This window comes from Myotis myotis, unplaced genomic scaffold (genome assembly GCF_014108235.1).
Source record: "Myotis myotis isolate mMyoMyo1 unplaced genomic scaffold, mMyoMyo1.p scaffold_m19_p_6, whole genome shotgun sequence".
NCBI lineage: Eukaryota > Metazoa > Chordata > Mammalia > Chiroptera > Vespertilionidae > Myotis > Myotis myotis.
Genome location: NW_023416368.1, coordinates 21,321,061 through 21,343,466, shown reverse-complemented (window position 1 = coordinate 21,343,466; position 22,406 = coordinate 21,321,061). Strand labels below are relative to the sequence as shown.

The 22,406-nt window shown below is 54.9% G+C and overlaps 1 protein-coding gene across 3 annotated transcripts in view; it reads left to right on the top strand.

Annotated features, from left to right (window-relative positions):
• The window catches only part of PPARGC1B (PPARG coactivator 1 beta), a 102,522-nt gene extending 82,456 nt beyond the window's left edge, over positions 1-20,066 (top strand). Inside the window, exons 4-12 of one of the 3 annotated variants that reach the window (XM_036313803.1) lie at positions 1,988-2,104; positions 3,028-4,159; positions 5,069-5,105; positions 5,715-5,779; positions 6,841-7,630; positions 10,470-10,545; positions 12,359-12,480; positions 15,267-15,421; positions 16,353-20,066. In XM_036313803.1, coding sequence (XP_036169696.1) covers positions 1,988-2,104; positions 3,028-4,159; positions 5,069-5,105; positions 5,715-5,779; positions 6,841-7,630; positions 10,470-10,545; positions 12,359-12,480; positions 15,267-15,421; positions 16,353-16,453 — 2,595 coding nt within the window. In that variant the 3' untranslated portion in view covers positions 16,454-20,066. Of the gene's footprint in view, positions 1-1,987; positions 2,105-3,027; positions 4,160-5,068; positions 5,106-5,714; positions 5,780-6,840; positions 7,631-10,469; positions 10,546-12,358; positions 12,481-15,266; positions 15,422-16,352 lie in introns of those variants that run through there. The other 2 variants (XR_004968293.1, XM_036313804.1) reach the window with 2 other exon arrangements.
• Positions 20,067-22,406: the final 2,340 nt, after the last annotated feature.

Genomic DNA, 22,406 nt, shown 5'->3' with positions numbered 1-22,406 from the left:
CACCTTGGATGTGCTGGACACATGAGTATGTTCAGTCCCACATTGTGGCTCCTGCCGAGAGGGCCCTGCTTCCTGCAAGATTAGAATCAGACCTCCTGGGTTTGAATCCCCACCCCCACTCCCCACCTCCCACACCCATTTAACACTTGTGTGTCCTTAACCGCTCTGACTCAGCTTCCTGGTTTGTAAGGTGAGGTCAAAAACAGTGCCTATCTCAAAGGCTGTAGGTAATACACGTAAACTGCTTAGAACAGGGCCTGGCACACAGAAGTTGCTCAGTACATGCTCTCTAAGTAATGATCCTGGCACGACCATTACTGGTAGTAACAAGGGGAATTCTCTGCCATTTCTGTGTGGGGCTCTGGAGCAGGACCAAACCTCTGAGAGGCAGAGAGCGACCCCTGCTGGTCACAGACCGTTCCCTCCTGTGCCTGGATTGCCTTCATTTCACACGTTTTTGAGCAGTGTTTCAGGCACTGTGCTAGGCACACAGGAAAAAGACTCCTAGTAGACAGTCAGAGTTAGAAAGGCCCTGAGATGTCCACATGCTCAGTTCTTAGCCTGGAGTCATGGATGCCAGAGAGCCCACCATTGGCTTGACAAAGACCCATGGACCTCTACAAACCTGTGTGTTTTTCTGAGGTCAGCAGCTTCTAGCATATTCTTAGAGGGACTCCTAAGTAAAAAAAAAAAAAAAAAAAAAGGTTCAGGTATAGTCATCTAATCTACCTGCCCCTGTTATTCCAATGGAGAAACCAAGGCCCAGAGAGGGAAAGGACTTGCCCAAGGTCTCATGGTGAGTTGGGCTGAGCTGGGCCAGAACCAGGTCCCTTCCCTCCAGTCCACAGAACTTTTCCTGTCCACGTCAGAGAATCACAGATGTGTGTGTGTTGGTGTGGGGTCCAGATGGGGATCCTCCAGCTCCTACAGGAGCGTGGAATGCCTTTTCTCCGCTTCCTGGGCCTTTGGCACTCCTTGTTGGGACCACCTGGGGGATATGACCCCCAGGGAAGCACTCGGTGCTTTAGCAAAAACCTGCCCTACGTCCTGGCTTGCTCACGGCTGTGGCCGAGATGGCATCCCTGGTAGGACTCCAGTTGCACTCAGCTCCCTGCTATCTCGGCTGTGATGTGTTGCATTCCTGCCCTCTGGATGCAGACGTGTAAGCGTCTCAGCAGCTTTTATAGAAAAATGAGAAAAGCCAGACAAGATGAAGTGTCACATGCTTCTTCTTGTGTAGAAACATTGGGTGGCCAGAGGCATATGTGTGTAGCATTAAGTGCAGAGAGCGGATTGTCTAACAACCCCAAACGCACACACACATACACACACACGCACACGCACACACATCCCAATAAAAGGTAAATCCTTTTCAAAATTAATTACCTAAGAAGAATATCTGTGCCTTTGAGAAACCCAACCAGATCTTGGGTCATGGCTGCCCATTCTGTTAAAGTGTGATGTGCAGGGTGGGGCAGAAGCAGGCTTCCAGTTGTGAGTCCGCGAAACACAGAGTTTATTCTTATGATGTATTCATTATTGTGTTACTTTCCATGCAAACAGCGTTAACCCTACTTTTGCCCCACTTTGTATATTGGGAACATAGTCTAGGTCCGTGGTTGGCAAACTGCGGCTCGCGAGCCACAGGCGGCTCTTTGGCCCCTTGAGTGTGGCTCTTCCTAAGCCTTAGGAATACCCTAATTAAGTTCATAACAATGTACCTACCTATATAGTTTAAGTTTAAAAAATTTGGCTCTCAAAAGAAATTTCAATCGTTGTACTGTTGATATTTGGCTCTGTTGACTAATGAGTTTGCCGACCGCTGGTCTAGGTCATCAGGAGCCTGTCCTATGCTCTTCCCAGTCCTGTGATGACCCGGGTCAGGCGTGGTCAGTCCGAGGGGCTAGCTGGGGCTCGGGCCTCTCCGTCCTCCATGGCCTCTGACTGTGGCTCAGCCCAGCAACTCTTCTCTCTGCTTCTCCCGCAGCTGCAGAAGCTCCTGCTTGCCACGTCCTACCCAGCGTCCGGCTCCGACTCCCAGAAGGAAGGGGCCGCCTGGCGCCGGGCCGGCCTGAGGTCCAAAAGTCAGCGGCCTTGTGTCAAGGTATTTCTGCGCATGCCCGAAACCCATCTGGCCCCCAGGTGGCTGGGGCTGGGGGTGCAGCCTTCAGCTCCTGTCAGGGGTTTCAAGTTTAGTCGACTTCCAGCTTCCCCCCTTGCTCCTCGCGCAGTCCTGGTACCTGGTGTGCTGGGCACCTCATGAGACCCAGGCCCAGGCCGGGGTTCCGGGAAGAGCCCCGCACATTCTCACACACACCCGTGCCCAGGCAGCGTCAGACACGGGGCTGGAGCAGGGACAGGGGGCACGTGGCCTGTCCTCGGGGCTTTTTCTGTGTGGTGACAGCGTGAAACAAGACCTCGTGGCTTGGAGACCACAGTAAGGAGCTGGGTTTCTTTCGGGGGAGCCTGTGGGGAGATGGCAGCTGTGTTATGAATACCCGGGAGCTAAGCCAGACCTTTTCCCCCCTTGGGCTCCGTCTTCCAAGACTTCCAAGGAGACGTTTCGGGGGCGATTTCCCAGCGCCCCTGTCACTCACGGCCTGCACGCAGCCCTCCCCCTCCTGCCATGGGACACTCCTGCAGGGACTGGCCTGCAGTCCCACCTCGCGGCAGAGTGGGGTGGCCTCTCTCGCACCCCGGCTCTATGTAGCAACCTGTCCCCATGCCCTCTCCCCGGCTGAGTCCCAAAACAAAGGTCTGCCCCTTCTGTTCTGTTCTGTTGAGCGGGCAGCAGCTCGGCTCCTTGGTGAGCCAGCTCTTTGCCTGTGGGAGGCTAGGAGCCGGCCGGCCCTTGTCCCTCATCGCCTGAGCACAGCCAGGGGCCAGGCTCTGTGCTGGGAATACAATGAGTGAAACCTGGCAGTGTTGGATGAGCCTTCCTGAGCCCGGCCAGTGGCTGCAGGGGTGGGGCGGAGGGGAGGAGCAGGGTGGGCCTCCCTCCTCACTCTGGTCTCTTTTGCTTCCTAGGTGGACAGCACCCAAGAGAAGAAGGCCCCCACGGCGCAGCCTCAGAGCCGGAGTTGTTCGGAACTGCATAAGCACCTCACCTCGGTGCCATCCTGCCTCCAGGCGAAAGCCCACTCCCCAGAGAGGGGCCTGCAGCCACCAGCCCCCCTGCCTCCCCGGCTCCCCGCCAAGGAGGATGAGGAGCCGGGCAAGGACTGCCTGAGCCCCCAGCCAGCTGCAGCCTCTCCCTGGGACTCCCCGGCGCAGGGCAGGGCAGGCCCTGGCGCCCAGGTTTCCCCGGAGGACATGCAGGCCGTGCTGCAGCTTATTCGCTACATGCACACCTACTGCCTCCCCCAGAGGAAGCTGTCCACACAGGCCTCAGAGCCCGCCCCTCCGCCCTGCACCAACCCCTCCAAGCAGGTCAGACCCTGGGCCCGGTCCCCGCACCCTTCCAAAGCCACATGGGCTGAGTTTTCCATCCTGAGGGAACTTCTGGCTCAAGATGTCCTCTGTGATGTCAGCAAACCCTACCGCCTGGCCACACCTGTCTACGCCTCCCTCAGGCCCCAGCACAGGCCCAAAGACGGTCAGGCCTCCCCTGGCCGCCCGTGTCCCGTGGAGGAGGTGAGGGTCGCGGCTTCACCCAAGAGCACCGGGCCCAGTCACAGCCTGCGCCCACTGCGGCTGGAGGTGAAAGGTCATGTCAGCCGGTTGGCTAGGCTGCAGCAGGAGGAGGAAGAGGAAGAGGAGGAGGAGGAGGAAGAAAAAGAAGAGGAGGAGGAGGAAGAATGGGGCTGGAAAAGGCCGGGCAGAGGCCTGCCGTGGACCAAGCTGGGGAGGAAGCTGGAGAGCTCGGTGTGCCCCGTGCGGCGTTCCAGGAGACTGAACCCGGAGCTGGGCCCCTGGCTGACGTTCACCGATGAGTCGCTGGGCCCCTCAGAGCCCCAAGGAGGAGGAGCTCTGCCCTCGCTGAGCCTGGCTCCCGAGGCCTATGACACGGAGGGGGAGCAGGGCAGCCCCACGGACGAGGATAGTGGCCAAGCCCAGCAGCAACCCCGGGGACCCCAGATCCCGGCTCTGGAGAGCCCCTGTGAGAGTGGGTGTGGGGACATGGATGAGGACCCCAGCTGCCCGCGGCTCCCTTCCAGAGGTAGTCGGAGTCCGTCTGCAGGAGAGGGCAGGGGTGGGAGGTGGTGAACCCCCCTGTGCTGGGAGCCGGGAGCCCTGCATTGGTCAAGTCCCTTCTCCTCTCTGGATCTCAACTTTCCTTTCTGTACAATGGGCTAGCTGGGCGGATCTTCAGGAATTACCCGTACACACCATGCATGGGCCAGACGCCACTTAATGAACAAGGAGGGAGATGCCTGCCTTGATGGGGCTTGTGTTTCAGTGGGGGAGACAGGTGACCACAAAGTAAGCACAAAAGGAAGATAATTACATATTGTGATAAGTGCTCTAAAGAAGACTTCGTGGGTGATGATGTGACAGAAGGTGTGTCTGTAAATTCAGCTCCACAATGAAGGTGAATTTTAAATGGTAACAGTAGTGATGATACTATTAAGAGTTACCTGTTCTTCTGTGTACTTGTGTGCTTACTGTGCCAGGCACTGGTCGAACACAGATGATCCCCATTGACCCCCTCACACGATTATAATGACTCGTTATAATCCCCATTTTAAGACACAGAAATGGAGGCACCGAGATATCTAGTGATCCCTTCAGCTGGTTAGTCCTGCAACAATGGGTGCCAGAGCTCATAGCCGCTGGCCTTGGGCTCCAGCTCTTCCCCCTGTGCTACCCTGTGTGGCCAGGAGGGGTCGCCCTTTGCACTCATCTGCTCTTTCTGGGAAATGGAGTAGATCTGCCAGGAGCTGATGTTGCTGAGACCCCGGGGGTGAAGGTGGCTTTGGGTTGTTCCCTAAAAATGGCAGAGGCTTTTGGGTCGCATGCTGAGGGGAGCTGTGCTTGGTACCAATTGGGGTCTCCTCCTGAGGGAAGCATTTGCTAACGCTGATCTGTTGAGGGATGTTAATTTTTTTCTTTTTTGTCTTCTTTTCAGACTCTTCCAGGTGCCTCATGCTGAGCTTGTCAGAAAGGTAGGTTTTGGAAATTTTCGGGTTATTATTCCATGAGACTTTGTTCTTTTGAGGGTGTAGGCTGGGGGGGCGGGGGGGAGGGCGGTGGGAGGCTGGGTGGTCTATCAGTCCTGAGCCTGGCCCTGCCCCCATGCCCATGCCCTCATTGCCCCTGGGGCCCTCGGAGCTGGGCTCCCTTAGAAGGGAGTTTGTTATTAGGCCCTAGTCTCTGCAGGGAAGGGTGGGGAAGCCTCCACCGTTTTGTAGGCTGTCCTCTCCAGGACCAGGGAAGGAGTTCTTTTCTCGATGGGAGAAAGCTGGAAATGCTGTGTGGCTTTGGGCAAGTCAGTCTCCCTCTCTGGGCCTCAGATGCTCAATCTATACAATAAGGAGGCTGACGATCCTTGCCCTCTCTCCGCTCTCCAGCAGATCTCTCTTGCAGCTTTGAATTTCCTCTAAAAGCCAGGAAGGGAAGGGGGGGGGGTCCCCCAGCAAATTCTCCCCAGGCCTCACTTCCAAGGGCAGCAGAGCCAGGGTCTATCACGGTGTCCCCTTGCCCTCCCCCATGCTCGGGGAGGTGGGGCCTGCTGCTGACCGGCCTCTTTCCTTTCTGTCCTCCCCGCCCACCAGTGACCCTCCTTTTGGCAAGAAGAGTTTTGAGCAGACCTTGACAGTGGAACTCTGTGGCACGGCAGGTGAGCCGGGGCTGCCCTTGGGGGAGCTGGCGCAATGCCTAGCAACGAGTCCCCCACACTGAGCAGCCCCTCGGGCAGCGAGGGGTGCCCCCTTGAGCTCTCCCTGCCACTGTGGCACAGGCTGTGCCAGGTCTTGAGATGCATCATGAGGGTGTTATAAGGAGGAAACTCAGGGGCCAACCGGCCTGTGAGCTGATGTCAGGCTCAGCAAAGGCAGAGCCACTGTTTCCCCCAAAGGAGTCTGCAGTCCTATGCGGGAGGCAGACTCACACCATGATGAGTACTGTTTCGTTCCCACTAATTCCAAAGTATGTGTCAGAGCTCTGGGAGCACAGAGGGGCGGTGCGAGGGGCAGAAGTGGGGCCTGGGCAGATTTGCAGGGGGCGTTGGAGCTGGCCTTACAGAGTGAGTGGGAGTTGGGGAGACAAAGAAGGGGAAGGGTATCTCTGGCAGCAGAATCAGCAGGAGCAAAGGCAAGAGGAGGGAAAGTACAGAGGCCCCTGAGGGGACCTCTCACCAAGCCTTGTGACCTGGCAGAACTGGGGGGTCAGCAAAGAGCAACCACAAGAGGCTGAGAGGAATGCCCGGCTGAGGGGTTTGGTGTTGATCATATAGGCTTCGGGAGCCCAAGAGAGGAAGCGATCTGGGTGTTTTACCAAGTTCCCTCTTGTGCGTGGGGGAGGATGGAGGCCAAGGCCAGATGCAGGAGCACTAAGGACGCCGTGGGGATCAAATCCAGGAGGGAGGCAGCGGGGAGGTCCTGTTGAACGACTGGACGGGGAGCAGGAAGTTATCCTGGATGGTCAGGGGCCTCGGCTGCCATTGCCAGGCTACAGAAGGGATGGCAAACGGGTCTCATCACATGTCAGCTCCGAAAAATGGATGGTGGACTCTAAGGAGTCCCAGGCTCAGCCAGGAGTGCAGTAACCGATCAGTGATGCCTGCCAGCCCATCGCGTTCGGGAAGTGGGGTCCCACTTTGCCATCCCAAACTAGGGTTTCGGTGTCTCTTGGAGAAGTGTTCTGTCTCTACCTCACATGCGTCTCCTCTTGCATGGATAGGACTCACCCCACCCACCACCCCTCCGTACAAGCCCACAGAGGAGGACCCCTTCAAGCCGGACATCAAGCACAGCCCAGGCCAAGACATAGCTCCCCGTCTCCCCACCCCGGAGGGCCTCCAGCTCAGGGCGGCCACAGGGGCGGCCCACAAGCTGCCGAAGCAGCACCCGGAGCGGAGCGAGCTCCTGTCCCACCTGCGGCATGCCACCGCCCAGCCCGCCTCCCAGGCCGGCCAGAAGCGCCCCTTCTCCTGTTCCTTTGGAGACCATGACTACTGCCAGGTGCTCAAGCCCGAGGGTGCCCTGCAGAGGAAGGTGCTGAGGTCCTGGGAGCCATCTGGGGTCCACCTTGAGGACCGGCCCCAGCAGGGTGCCCTGCAGGCCGAGGCGCAGGCCTCGGGCCAGGAGGAGCACGGAAGCGGTGACGCAGGCGCACCCCCCAAGGACAGTCTGCTGCTGAGAGACCACGAGATCCGCGCCAGCCTCACCAAGCACTTTGGGCTCCTGGAGACCGCCCTGGAGGACGAAGACCTGGCCTTGTGCAAGAGCCCCGAATACGACACTGTTTTTGAGGACAGCAGCAGCAGCAGTGGCGAGAGCAGCTTCCTCCTGGAGGAGGAAGAGGAGGAGGACAATGACGACGACTCCGGGGTCAGCCCCCCTCGCTCTGACTACTGCCCCTACCAGAGCCCACCGAGCAAGGCCAGCCGGCAGCTCTGTTCCCGCAGCCGCTCCAGCTCTGGCTCCTCCTCCTGCCGCTCCCGGTCACCAGCCATGCGCAGGACCTTCAGGTATGGCTGGGTGGCCTCAGGGGGGACGATGGGCAGCTGAAGACCCCAGTCCCCAGGGTACCTTGGGGAGGGAGGAGCCTTGAAACCGGGTCGGCGTTTCCCTGTGTGGTCCGTGGCCTGGTTAGAGGCCTGAGGGTGGTCTCCTCGGGGGAGCTGTGGGCTAGTCCTGGAGGCAGGCAGAGCCTGCTGAGTGGCCGTCAGGAGAGGCCCAAGTCTCCTGGCCTCAGGAGGGGAGAACCTCTACTTTCCGCCATTTGGAGCCGTATGTCTAAATGACCTTACTCCTTAGTCACCGGTTTTCTGCTTACATAGTTGTAAAATGGGTGGGTTTTTACAGAAACACTAGAGGCCCTGTGCCCTCTCGCAGTCTGGGACCCCCCGCTCCTACCCGCCAATCACGGAGGTAGGAGAGGCTCCCGCCACCACCACCAGCCAATCGTGAGCCGGGCTTCTGGCTGAGCAGCACTCCCTCTGTGTTCCACTGTTCGGTCCATTTGCATATTAGCCTTTTATTATATAGGATATACATACCCACACAGTTTAACACCTATGTGACACATGTAAAAGGAAATTAGCGTAATTCTATTCTGTGTTCTGCAACATACCTGGGTTTCAAGCAGTGATGAGGTTTTTCCCCTTTTCTTGGTGCTGCTGAGTTGCACTGTGACTTTCCAGTCAACCCCCCTTTCACCTTTGCTCAGGGATGATGCGAAGGTGCCTCATGAGCCTGTTTGCTCATCCCGTCTTTGCTCACTGAACCGGCCTGCAGAGGGAGCCGGTCCAAAAGCCAGTGGATTGTCGGGCAGAAAGAATGGAGGTTTGGCCTATCTTGGTGGAGGCAGGTTGCTTCTCTCCCTGATCCCAGCAGGATCTTCCTGGGGGAGGGGAGCCTGAGGTGGGCTGGCGCAGGTCCCAAGCCCTCTGTCTGAGATGCACCTGAGTGGCCACTAGATGGTGCTACTGGGTCTAGAGCAGTGCCGCTGAGCCACCTGGAGGGCTGTTAACCGCAGATGGCTGGGCCCCACCCCCTGAGTTTTTGATTCTGTAGGTCTGGGGGTAGATAATTTGCATTTCTAACAATAAGTCCCCAGGTGATGATGCCCAGAGTATGACTCTGAGAACCAGAATTCAGTAATAGAAAGATAACTTTTCTTAGAAAATTTCAGCTTCCTATTTACCTATCTATGCCAGCAGCTCTTCACTGTTTGAAAATCTGATCAATGCAAAGGCTCCTCCCCCATTAAAAAATGTGCATATACATCTAACTGGGTATTCGATTTTTATGGGACTCCCCAGGCACTAATGTTTAGAAGCCCTGGACTATGTTACTCAAAATGAGCTCCCCGGCGATTTCTCTAAAAGCCCTTCCCTATAATAAGCCAGGATGATCAGTCAGGACTGGCTTCCCTTAGACCTCTCTCCTCCCTCTTGCTCTCTTTCCGGCTCCGTTCTCCTTTCCCCCGGGGTTGCTGTGAGCTAAATGACTCAGTGTTTACATTAGGCAGTTTCTCTGCCACGTCTGTTCCTTGTTCCAAAGCTGCTGAGGTTCTATTCCTGTCAAACCCATCCCCCAGCACTGGAGCTGGAGCTGCCCAGGCTCCTCCCCGCTGACAGGTTCTGGGGTGTGTAGGCAGGGCCTGCACTCAGGGCCTGCTGGCAAAGAGTGGGGAGCCTTTCTAGAAACCCCCACAACCTCTTTCCCTCTGCTCGCTTTTGGGCCAAGTTCAGCCTGGCGTTTCTGCTCACTGGAGAAAGTTGACTGACTTCCTGCTGGGCTGCCTGGCAGAGCTCAGCCCCTGGTAAGCCTGGTAAACTAGTCGTCAGCCTTCTCCAGACCCACAATGCTTCTGCTATCAAACATTGATCGACAGGAAGCGTTGTAAGCTGGTTTAACAGCACTAACCCCTAACCCCGCAGTACCTTCCAGTCGCTCTTGGCTCTTCAGGGGACACTGCCAATTCCATTGCAAACGGATGGTGATACTGTTATTGTAGCGCACTTTATTTAAAGCTCGCACGCAGATCACGTCCCCGTCTCTTACCCGATCTGAGCTTCACAGATGCCTTTGGAGAGTGCATCCGCTTCCTATCCCCGTTTTATAGATGACGCTGAGGCTCAAAGGGGTTCAGCAGAAATACAGAGCAAGCAGTTATTATGCACGTAGATCCTGGGCTGGGCATTTACGTGCATTTTCTGATTTGACCCTCACAAAAGGCTGAGGGGGTGGATGCCATCGATCTCCCTATTTTGCCGATGAACTGAAGCTGAGAGGGCTTATGGACCGGGCCCGATGTCACCCAGCAGCGAGGCGGTAGAGCCAGGCTTCAAGCACAGGCTGGCTGACTGCAGAGCCCTGCTCTTATCCTCTGCGCTGTATCATATTCCCAACGGTACAGACAGCATGTGGCAGAGCCGGACATGGGGCTGTGATGGCAACCCCAGCACCAACCACCAGAGGGCAGTGCGTCCGATTCAGCAGACCTCCTTCCTCTGGCTTCTGCACGTTCGGCAAATCCCATCCTGCACCTGAGCCTCAGGGTTTTCATCTAGAAAATGGGGAAACAGAAGGCTGCTTTGGTTTCTTCCTCCCATCAAATACGAGAATGAAGTGAAAGGGCCTTTTTATCCATAAGAGCCTGGGGAGGTGCAGATGGGTCATGATCAGCAAGGTGGTGGGTCCCAGCGATCTAGTCCCAGGAGGTGGCAGGAGGCGGGTGTCAGTGCTCAGCCCCACATGAGGACTGGCTCTCATTGCTCAGGGGGTCCTTGTAGTTCTGCCGCCCAGCCCACATGGTCCCTCCTGAGAGTGAGTGCCTCTGCTTTGCTTGTTCACTGACAGATGTGAGAGCAGAGGGCCGTGTTCAGACGGAACGCCAAGCGTCCGGCATGCCAGGAAGCGGCGGGAAAAGGCTATTGTAAGTGACCTGGGGCCCCGGAGCCCAGAGCAAATGGGAACCAGCAGGGGCGTCAGGAAGGACCGGGACTTTGCAGGCCTGAAGCTGTTTCAGGGCAGGCGTGGTTGGGGGAACAGAGCCAGGCCGGCCAGGCCACACACTAATCCCGCCTCCACCTTCTGTGTGACATTGGGCAGGTACCCCTGCTTCCCTGAGCCTCCGTTTACTCATCTGTACACAAGAGAGCTGGGCCTTGTGCTTCCTAAGGGTCCCCCAGCTTGATCAGGTCTGAGGGACCAAGAGAACCCATCCCTTGCTCCCCACTCACTTCTCTGACCCTCCCCCAGAGAGAGTGCACAGACCCAGCTGCCCGGTGAGCCTGCTGCAAGGCCCGCCCCACAACATTAACCGGGAAGCCGGGGGTGGGGTTTGAGGGGGAGCCAGCCCCTCCATGTCACTAGAAAGGAGGGAAGGGGGAGTAAGACAAGGACAGAAAGACAAACGGACTCTCACTAGATTGCTTTCCCATGACGGGTGCTTTGGGGAGGAGGCGGGGGCACACATGGGGTCTCCCTGCCACAGGGGTACAGAGCTGTCTGCAAGCAGGTGCTTAACAGCACAGGCTGTGTGTGGAGCATCCTCTTAGAATCCAGGAGCTGTGTGTCCATGCAGGAGCTGTGACATGTGTGGCACCGTCCTAGGCCCTGGACGACCACAATGAACAAGACAGATGAGGGGCAGAAGAGACAGTGGCAACAGGCTCATGAACAAGAAATAAGCACTGTAATGACAGGCTGGGAAGAACGCTGGGGGGGGTGGGGGGTGATCATGTCTCAATGAGACTGTCTGACTGTTGGGAGGATGTATTTATATGGTGGTCTGGAGGCAGGGCCTCTTCAAGGAGCTGAGCCCTGAGGAATGAAAGCAAAGACTTAGAACAAGGGCCAGAGGCAGGAAAGAGTGGGATGAATTCAAGGAGCTGCCAGGAGGTCCGGAGAGGGGCTTTCTCACTGAGCTTAACTGAGACCCATCGTGTGCTGGTGTGGGGTGCACAGTTCCCACGACTGTTGATGGCAGAGCCTGGGAGGGCTCCAGAGTCGCTGGCCTTGACCTGCTCCTGGAGAAAACCTGTCCCAACCAGAACCTGTCCATGTTGCCCCTGGAAGCACAGGCTCCCAGGTTCCCAGGGACCTGGCTGGAGTCAAAGCAGGTCAGAGCAACTCTTCCATCGGCGCAGCCACAGGTCGAAGAGGGGAGGCTGGGCTTCCCCCACCCTCCCCTCTGCTGGGCTGCCCTCGGGGCCCGTGGGCATGGTGCCGAGCTCACCTGAAGGTGACCTCCATCAGCGTGTCTAACGCCCTGGCAGAACCAAGGATAACGTTGGCTCCAGAAGCCCTGTGTCTCCTGTCCCATCATGTTCCTCCCAGCCCACCTGACTCCCTGGACGACCAGGCTCCCAAGGGCTGCCCCCTACCACCTTGCCTCCCCACCCCAGCACCTCCCCCACTACCCAGAAAAGTCTTAGACTCAAAACAAATGTGGACGCTCCTGAGTATGAGGTTATATTAACAGTGATGAGCCCCTCTGTTTTCTCCGCCCAATCTCTGCTCATGTTCTTCAAGGAAGCAATTGCTTCCCATGGGGGTCACTTTCCCACCCCCGAAACCCCCTTTCTCCAGCAGGACCGGTCCTCTCTGACTCCAGCCCCCGCTGGTACCACTCGGTCAGCCAGGCGCCATGGCCTGGGCACCAGGAATCCCTGGGAGCCTGCCACCAAGGGGGCCCCGGGAAGCCAGGCAGTGACTGGGTCCCTCTGTGTCCTCTTCCCGAGCAGGGCGAAGGCCGAGTGGTGTATGTTCGAAATCTCTCCAGCGACATGAGCTCCCACGAGCTGAAGAGGCGCTTTGAAGTGTTTGGTGAGATTGTGGAATGCCAGGTGCTGACGAGAAGCAAGAGGTGGGTGGAATCTGGCAGAGGAGGGGGGTGCGGAGGGGCAGAGGTCCCCATCCAGGGCTGGCCATGCAGAAGATGCCCTACAAAGTTTTCGGAACAAATTTGAGGAAATGCACAGCCTGGACCTGGGGAAGGACCAGTAAGGATCGTGCCGCCCAGGAATAGCAGGGGACACGTGCTGATGGTTTGCTAAGTACCCGTCAGTTTCCTTGCCTTCTCTACACTTCCCAACGCTGTGCCTGTGACATAGACACTCATTCTTTCTATGGCTGACCTTTCGTTGGGGAGCTCAGACCAGGTGACTGAGCAGCTGGCCCGTGGCAGAAACAGATCTGCAGCCCACCTGTCTGCTTCAGGTTCTCCGCCCTAGACCTGAGACAGGGCGCAGACAGCCCCTTGGGGCGTGAAAGGCATGGATGCATTGGGACCTCCCTGCTGTGCAGGCTCCACACTGCTCACCCCTCCTCATTGCCCCGCAGCAGCCACTCACAGACCATCCACTCTCCTGGGCAGCCTGGTTTTTCCTCACTCACCTGGGAAGCAGTGTTTCATCTGTCAGGGGCCTGCAAAACTAGGTTGTATATAAAGGTACAACTTAGATGTCAAAAACCTTGGTCGGTTTTGAAATAATTCTAAAGTATCTCCTATTATACTTGCAAGCTACATTATTAAAGTTGTTAAATCCTAATTTATTAATAATTTTTGAGGCTTCCATGAGAAAATAGTGTCTGCATAGAAATCATTGCATACCTCACACCCATCAGGATGGCCTCAGAAAATAACAAGTGTTGGCAAGGATGTGGAGGAAAGGGGACCCTTCTGCACTCGTGGTGGGAATATAAAATGGTGCAGCCACTATGGGAAACAGTATGAGATTGCCTAAAAAATTAGACATAGAATTACTATATGAGCCTAACTGGTTTGGCTCAGTGGATAGAGCGTCAGCCTGCGGACTGAAGGGTGCCGGGTTTGATTCCAGTCAAGGGCATGCACCTTGGTTGCGGGCACATCGCCAGTGGCGGGTGTGCAGGAGGCAGCTGATTGATGTTTCTCTCTCATCAGTCTTTCTAACTCTCTATTCCTCTCCCTTCCTCTCTGTAAAAAATCAACAAAATATATTTTTTTTAAAAAAAGAATTACCATATGATCCAGAAAATCCCACTTCTGGGTATATATATATACTCAAAAGAATTGAAAGCAAGATCTCAAAGAGATATTTGCACAACCGTGTTCATAGCACCATGATTCACCATAGCCAACAGGTGGAAACCAGCCAGGTGTCCATCCACGGATGAATGGATAAGGAAAATAATAGTATATGCATATGATGGAATATCATTCAATCTGAAAAAGAAAGGAAATCCTGTTATGTGCTATAAGCATGAATGAATCTTGAGGACATTCTGCTAAGTGAAATAAAGCCAGTCACAAAGACTTACTGGATGATTCCACTTGTGTGAGGTCCTTAGACTAGTCAAAGTCATTGAAACAGAAAGTAGAATAGTGGATTGCCAGGGGCTGGGGAGAGGGGGTGAGGGGGAGTTGTTCCATGGGTATAGAGTTTCAGTTTTGCAAGATGAAGAGATTCTGGGGATCTGTTGCACAACAATGTGAATATACTTAACACGACTTAACTAGACACTTAAAAATAATAAAGATGGCTCTGGCTGGCGTGGCTCAGTGGGTTGGGCATCATCCCAGGCACCGGAAGGTTGCCAGTTTGATTCCTGCTCAGGGCACACTCCCGGATTGCAGGCTCCATCCCTGGTAGGGACCATGCCGGAGGCAGCCGATCGATGTTTCCCTCTCACATCAATGTTTCTCTCTCTCTCCCTCTCTAAAATTGAAGAAAAATATTTTAAAACAATAGTAAAGATGATACATTTTATGTTATGTGTTTTTACCACATTTTTTTTTAAAGAGTCGTCATACAAATGGAACTGTTTTAAGTTCTGTGCAGTCTTTAGGATACCATATGTAGATCACATGCCAAAGCAAAAACCAAATTAATTTTTAAAGAGAAGGGTCAATTTGTTAATATTTTTGAAGCACACATGAGTCTCAGACGTACTACCAGCTCAGACATATTTAAAGAGGCAGAAGGGGTTCGACTCTGGCCTGGCTCAGACAAGTGTCAGGACGCGGGATTCAGTGGAGTGTTTATTAGGCACCTGCTGTTGGTAAGCCTGTCGGAGGGCGAGGGGAAACTCCACATTGTCTCTGCCCTGAGTCTGCACAGCCGCCGGATTTATCAGTCGGGATTCTTTTTCTGGCTCATGGAACCGAAGAGCTGGGGATGGGGTAGCACTGACTTTAGACTCCCCGAGCCTTGGCGAATGTCACAGATGTCTCCCATGAAGGGTGAGATGTGATGTGTACCAGCGATATTAGGGAGGGTGAGGCCAAGTTAGCCGCCGAGGAAGTGGTGGGATGGGGTGTCGGCATGGCAAACCCCAGAAGACGGGAGTCATGGGGGAAATGGGAGTGTGAAGAGCAGCAGCCTTCACGGCGGGAGGCCTGAGTGGGGACCCCCTGAGCCCACTGACCTGTTCCCTCCCTGAGCTGAGCTGGCAGCACCCACTGAGCGGGGGTGGGTGAAGAGTGGCGGCCAGCACTGGCAGGCATTCCGTAAAGCACCTGCTCTGACTGTCACAGAGGCCAGCTTAGCCATTGTCCTCGTCCCCGTGTGGGGGGGTCCTGCGACATGGGGACCCTGCGACATGGGTCATTGGCTTTCTACCCCTCATCCAAGCTGGCCCAGTGACACAGTCCCTGTCCTGTCCCCGCAGAGGCGAGAAGTACGGCTTCATCACCTACCGGTGTTCCGAGCACGCCGCCCTCTCCCTGAGGAACGGCGCCGCCCTGCGGAAGCACAATGAGCCCTCATTCCGGCTGAGCTGTGGGGGGCTCCGGGACTTCTGCTGGCCCAGGTACACTGACTACGGTAAGTCCACAGGCCCCCACGTTCCCTGAGACCCAGAGCACGAAGGGCGAGACCTCCCTTCATGAGACCCAGACCTAGTGCCCCATCTGGACACAGCTCCCAACCCAGGCTCCCTGTGCCAATTCCTACAGCTCTGCAGCCACTTCCCCTGGTGGCTGCCATCCTGCTTTCCTTCTGGTCTCTGGTCCATCTTGTCCTGTCCTAGGACGGGCACCAAAAAGAGATTCGGGTCTCCCAGGGCCTCTTGGAAGGTCCAGTCTTGTGTCCACAGCCACATGGCAGCACCATGACCTCACAGCACCACTGGCTGCCCTGCCCCCCTTCAGGGGCATCTGTGGTGGCCCCTACAGGCAGCAGCCTTGTCCATCAACAATACTGTGGCCATGCCCTCCCCATTTGGGGACAAGTTAGTGAAGAAAGACAAAGAAGTACAGTCCAGGAGAGAATTATTTGCAGGGGAGAGTCCGCCGCAGCCTCCTTAGCACGGGGCTGGGTGTCGGGGGGGGGGGGGGGGGGGGGCTGGGAGGGTTCTGGCTGGGCAGCGCTCCACCTGGCGCAGGCCCATTTCTGGGACCCGGGTTCATGGCCAGACAGGGAGGGCACCCTAGTTTTGTAGCTGCCTTAGCTGACATGCACAACGGCTTGCTAATGGGCAGGAAGCTCTTGAGGGAAGTAGGATTATAGGATAAAAGAACCCTGGGGTGCTCTAGATCAGCCCCCCACCCCATTCTACCAATGGCACCCAAGGCCCTGAGACGTTGGCAACACAGCAGACGTGTGACAGCCGAATGGCTGAGCTGGTGCCCGCTGTCCAGGGCTCCCCGAGGCCTTGGGCCACGTCCACTCTGTGGCGGCAGACTTTCTGACCGTACGTCCTTTCTGACCTGTTCGCCGCCTTCCCCACTCACCGACTCCTCCACCCCCTGCCCAGATTCCAATTCCGAAGAGGCCCTCCGTGCATCAGTGAAAAGCAAGTACGAAGCCATGGATTTTGACAGCTTACTGAAGGAGGCCCAGCAGAGCCTGCATTGATCACAGCCTTAACCTTCGAGGAATACCTCAATACCTCAGACAAGGCCCTTTCAATATGTTTACGCTTTCAAAGAAAATAAGTATATGAGAAGGAGAGCGAGCGAGCGCATGAGAGAATACGAGAGAGAGAGAAAGAGAGAGAGAGAGAGAGAGACTTGAAACTGCTGTCCTTTTAAAAAAAAAAAATCAATGTTTACATTGAACAAAGCTGCTTCTGTCTGTGAGTTTCCATGGTGTTGACGTTCCACTGCCACATTAGTGTCCTCGCTTGCGACGGGTTGTCCCGGGTGCGTCTCCAAGTGCTGGGTCAGTCACCCACCTCCCCTTCCCCCCCCGACCGACTTCCCCTCGTAGACGTGCAGCCGTATTCACCATAGCATCTCTTGTCTGTAGCGTGTGATGATGAAATTGTTACTTGTGAATAGAATCAGGATTATAAACTCATTTTTAATTGAAGAAAAAGTATATCCTTAAAATAATGTATTTATGGCTCAGATGTCCTGTGCCTGGGGTTATTGTATCGCTTCCTTGATTTTTTAACTATGCACTGTCGTGAGGTGTTTGCCACTGAGCTGCGCTGCTCCCTCTGCCAGGATGCCCCGCAGGTGCTGGGGGGCTAGGGAAGTGAGGCCTGCGGTCCCAAAGAGCGGTTTCTGGGCCGGACCTGCCCAGCCCTGCCCAGCCCTGCCCTGTCTCTCATTGAGCGAGTTTAGGTCCGATGGCAATCAGAGCCCTCCTCCGGTGCCCAGCTCACGCTCAGAGTGTCTGCCTGGCCATGAGTCCTCAGATCCTCAGGAGGAAGGCCGTTCCCCAAGAGGTGAAATGACCTGCCCGAGGCCCCACGGGCAGAGCGGGGACCCAGCCCAGACCTCCTGCTTCCTGGTCCCATGCTGCCACCGTAGCTGGGGTAAAGGTGCAAAGTTTCAGGGCTGCGAGAGGTGAGGTCAGCTAAATTGGGCAACAAGCTAGAAACCTACAGGCTCATCACGGGAGTTATGTCAACAGTGGATTCGGCAGCATTGGGTGCGTTCAAGCTATAGCGTGAGTTTTGATCCAGGGGCCCTGCGGTTTGCCTGCTCCCGTGGACATGCATCAGAGCTTCAGTGACACGCCCGGAGCGTCCAGGACAGGTAGTCTGGGAGCAGTCATCCTCTCTGGACCAGTCGCCGCCCCGTCTTACTCCCTCCAGCTGGTCTTTCCTTTCCCTCAGCTGTGAAGTTGTTTGGATGGCATGGGACAGGGAAGCAGGAAGAGGGTTGGGGACGGATAAAACAACCTCCCAGCTCCTTTTCCACTTAGGAAACATGCTGATTGGGCTTTACTTTAAATTTTGTGTTCTCGGGTGACGTCAGAGCCACGTCGGGTGGGGTGTTCCGCAGGTGCCTTGGGGCCATTCGTGAGGGAGAGCATGGCCGGGCAGGGGCTGAGCACGTGGCTACTGCTTCAGAAAGAGCAGCTCCCACCGGATCCCTTTCCGACACCAGTGTTCCTTGGTACATTTTCACATTGAAAAAGAAAAGAAAACAGGTCCTGCTGCTTCAACAAAGTTTGAAATTGACTCATTAAACTAAATAAGCTAAGTTAGTCCATTGCTAACGCCAGGCCTTTCAGAATGGATAGTTGGTGGTTGTTTTTTTTAAGGTTTTCAAATACCTTAGTAGGTGAGCTGAGCCAATGAGCTCGTCCTGGGTGGTGAGCAGACGCCAGGCCCGCAGAGAAGGCTGGAGGAGGCAGGCTTTAGAAGGAAGAGGGAATCTGAGCTCCTGCATGATGAGTCACTTGATCTCTCTGGGCCCCGATTTCCTTTTCTGTGGAATAGACTGGGGAGGAATTAGGCAAGGTGATCTCCAAGGTCCCTGCCAGCTCGACAGTCTTAGCTTCTGCAGTATCTAGCTCAAGATGTGTGCCACTACAGCCACATGCTTGGCCAGTGGCAGACATAACTAATTGACCACAGCACTGAAGTTCTTTGAACCTGATTGTGCTATGAGACTCTTCATCTCAGAGCTCTGGGCAGACATTACTGATCAGAATTTAACCTATTTGACATCTTGGTCTAATCGTCTTAAAGGTTATGGTGGCTGGGTTTCATGCTGGCCCATTCTTGTCAATCATGTCCTGACCTACGAGAGAAAATTTCCCTGAAGCCATTTCTTGGCACAGGACTCCCAATATTACTGTGACACATAACTTGGGGAGGTGGGGGGTGGAGACTGGACAAGCCGGTGTGAACCTGTTTTGGGGAGGCAGGGCTTATGAGGATGGACCAAATAAAGGGACTTCCCGCAGCACAGACCCGAACATCCTAAATTCCTTTTATAGCTACTCACTGCCTAGCACACAGTAGGCACAGAATAAATGGCTATGGAATGGAATTTAAAGCCGTCTGCTGCCTCCTGCGTCCTCTTTTGCACCAAGGAGGGCCTTGAGATTTCACCCTGTGGTAGCCAGTAGGACTAGGCCATCTCTAAGCCCTTCCGATGGGCTGCTTCCGCCATTGCACTAGGCCAGAGGTTCTAGCATGGGCAGGTGGTACTTGAGGGTAAAGAAATGCAGATTTAGTGAAGGACAAGCCTCTCCCCTCTGCCAGGCCAGCTGATGCTGTCCTTTCACTTCAGATGAACACGGGGCTCTTCAAGTTACTGAAACTTGGCCCTTGAGCAGAGCAGAGATCTGAGCGTGGCAGGGGGGTGCGATGTCCCTGAGGTCAGAGCTGGGGGCCGCTGATGGGGGAGAGGAAGCCTGCCAAGGACACCCAGCAGTTTCTGCTCACCGTCCTCTCCATAAAAGGCCGCAGGTTCTAAAGCTGACGGGCCCTGCAGACCTCCTGTATCCAGAAGACTCGTTTGGTGCTGTGCATCACCAAGGAGACTCGAGGTCTCATCAGAAGAACTAGTCCACCTCGGGCTCTTTCCCACCAACTTAAGGAGTCGCCCAGAGGGAGCAGCTGCCGTTGGCAACCATCTCGTTGTAGCTCTGTCCTAGTGTTTGCTCTCGATGATGTTTACATGTGATTGCCATACAGCTTCCTGTAGACTGTGTCAGTAGCCGCCCACGCCGGGCAGGTGGTACTGTCCATCTCTGTGCCGTGCTGATGTTTTCCAAAAATATCCGATCCAACCGCTAAGTGGAATTCTTCCATCTCCTTCCTCAGTCGGTACAAGGCTGAATCAGAGTCCTCGCTCTCGGGGGCTCTGGTTACCGAAGGAAAATGCATCAAAGAGGTAAAGAATATGAGTGGATGGAGTGTAGCTAAGGCCCCCACCCCCTGGCCCCTTCACACCTTGTCCCCCTAATCAGAACACTGCTTGGAGTCTAAAAGCACCATCTGGGTGTCTGCATCTACCGTGAGATCTGGCAGCGTTGCCCGTGGGACACGCTCAGGAGAGAGGCAGGGCTCCGGGGGCGGGAGGAGGAAGGGAGGAATGCTCTGAGCTCAACGATGCAATACCCACGTCCTGATGTGGGAAGAGATGATGCAATAAGAAGCTTCCATCGCCCACAGCCTGTGCGCCTAGATCAGCGGTTCTCAACCTGTGGGTCGCAACCCTTTTGGGGGTCGAATGACCCTTTCACAGGGGTCACCTAAGACCGTCGGAAAACACATATATAATTACATATTGTTTTTGTGATTAATCACTATGCTTTAATTATGTTCAATTTATAACAATGAAATTGGGCGTCACCACAACATGAGGAACTGTATTAAAGGGTCGCGGCGTTAGGAAGGTTGAGAACCACTGGCCTAGATGTTCTGACAGCGATTTCTTCTAGGCGTGTGCAATACTCGTGCCCAGGCCGCTGTGCAGGTGGGGAGTGGGGGGAGCAGGGAGGACACTGGCAGCAAGATTCTTATGCCTGGACAGGTCAGAACCCCACCCTGGGCTCAGGCTCAGTTGAAATCACAGCTGAGCCTGCAGCTCGAGAGATGGGTCCTTCCCACTGTGAAGCAGAAGCCACCCCCAGAGGATCTGTCGATCTGACTCACTTCACGTCAAAACCGCGGTGGTTTTCTTAGCACTTGTGATTTAGCGGTCACCTTCAGATATGATCGAGGAAGGAAATTGGATGTACAGTTGCAAATAACGTGAACCTGATGGTTTCATAGGCCAAAGAAGAGGGACCCCCTCATCCCTTCCCGCTGGGGCAAAAGGGAACCGCTTAGTACTTACGTGCAATATGTTCAAGGTGGTCCCAAGTCCCTGAGGCATTTGCACACACAGATGGGTTCCAGGGCTGTCTGCCAACGCCGGAGGCACAGGGTAAATGGAGGGAGAGCTTGGGAGCGGGGAAACCCACTTGCACAGAGATGCCCTTGGCCCAAAACAAGGCGGGGAGAAGAGCCCTTGGGAACCTGCTGCACGATGCTCAGGCAGTAGGCAGAGGCTGACTTTGCATTGACCCAATAAAAGCACTTTGAGAAAACCACAGCACTTCAGCCTGGCTCCATATGTCTACACTGGCAAATATGGGTCGCCTCTGGCTGTGTGAGGTACCGGGGCAGGGCCTTGGGAAGGGGGCTGGTGTGAGGGAGGAGAGAGCGGAGGGAGGTACCTCTGAGACATCAGCGGCAGGAGAGCCAATCCTAGGGCTAGCCCTTTGCCAGCCTCTTTGCTGGAGGCCCCAGAAACAGGGAACGGTGAGTTTAGATCTCAGTACCTTTTTGTTCTTTAAATTAAAAACAGCCCAGCTGATTGAAATGGATTTGAAGCCCAAGTCATTTAACTATAAGCCATCTCAGACTGAGAAAGTCAATGTTTCTTCCCAGCTCTGTGATCCTGGGCCTCTGTGATCCTTAGTCCAACATAGGAGAATATTGGATGAGCGCTGAAGTTCATCCAATAAGCTCCAAGTCCCTTCTCTGGCTGTGCCCAGCTCATGTTGAGGGTCACATTCTCTGCCAGGGAACGGACCAGCAGCAGTTTCAAACACACATGGTCCTGGCAAACCTGCCTCATCCCCGGAGGCCGGCTCCCCAGGACAGATCTAAGCCATAGTTTCTGGTGGGGAGGGTGGGGAGTCGCACCCCCACGTGGCTAGGTGGCGATGTTGAATCTCACATTAGCCTCGTCATCATCCCCACCAAGCAGCTCTTAACCTGAATGTTCTGACCACTTGGCTGTTTCTCTCTTGCTCTCAGACAATACTAGCAATACACTTTTTTGTTTTTTCAAAACAGCTTAACGGAGGCATTTTTCACACATTTTTTTCAAATGATCGTAAAACATACGGGGCAACAGGAGGCCTCGATCACACTGCGTATGTTTCAGGCAGCTTTTGGTTCTTGTTTCTTTACTGGTATTGCAGCGATGACTGGAGCTCCGTGATTTGGAGGGACAGATTATCAGATATTCTGTCTCATCAGAACCCTTTGCACACCTGGAAGCAGCTCAGAGACCCAACGGCCCAAATCGGGAGCTTGGAAAAATCGTTTTGTAGATGGTCAGCCCCGGGCTGGGCAGCAGCACCTCAGAGAGGTGTTTATATAGCCAGAAGTCCCTCTGTGCTGTATTTTTCTTGTCAAAGGATCCTTCCAGGAAGCCTCATAAAACCTTTTCCACGTTGCTGGCCTTGCTCTGGGTGATGTTTGAAGGGATCGGTTCGCTTCCACTTCAGCACTTTGCCTTATCAACGTCTAGTCGCCATCTAGTGGCCAAAGACTGTATCCACCAGCTACCCAGATGGAAGGCAAATAAATCCTTTCTGCCACTTTGCTGTCCAGGACCCAACTTGGGAATGACATGTAATGTCATGAGTGAACTGTCTGTAATATTTAGAGCCCAGCGAACACTGCTCAGGAGAATTAAGCAACCACAGAGATGCACACAGACCCAGCAGCATACTAGCTCTCCTGTGGGCAGAGGAGGGGGCCCCTGTGTCCAGGTGCCCGGGAGGGGTGTCCTGGAACTGCAGTAGTGGCCGCCCAGCTGCTGACCTTAAGTGAGCCCGCACT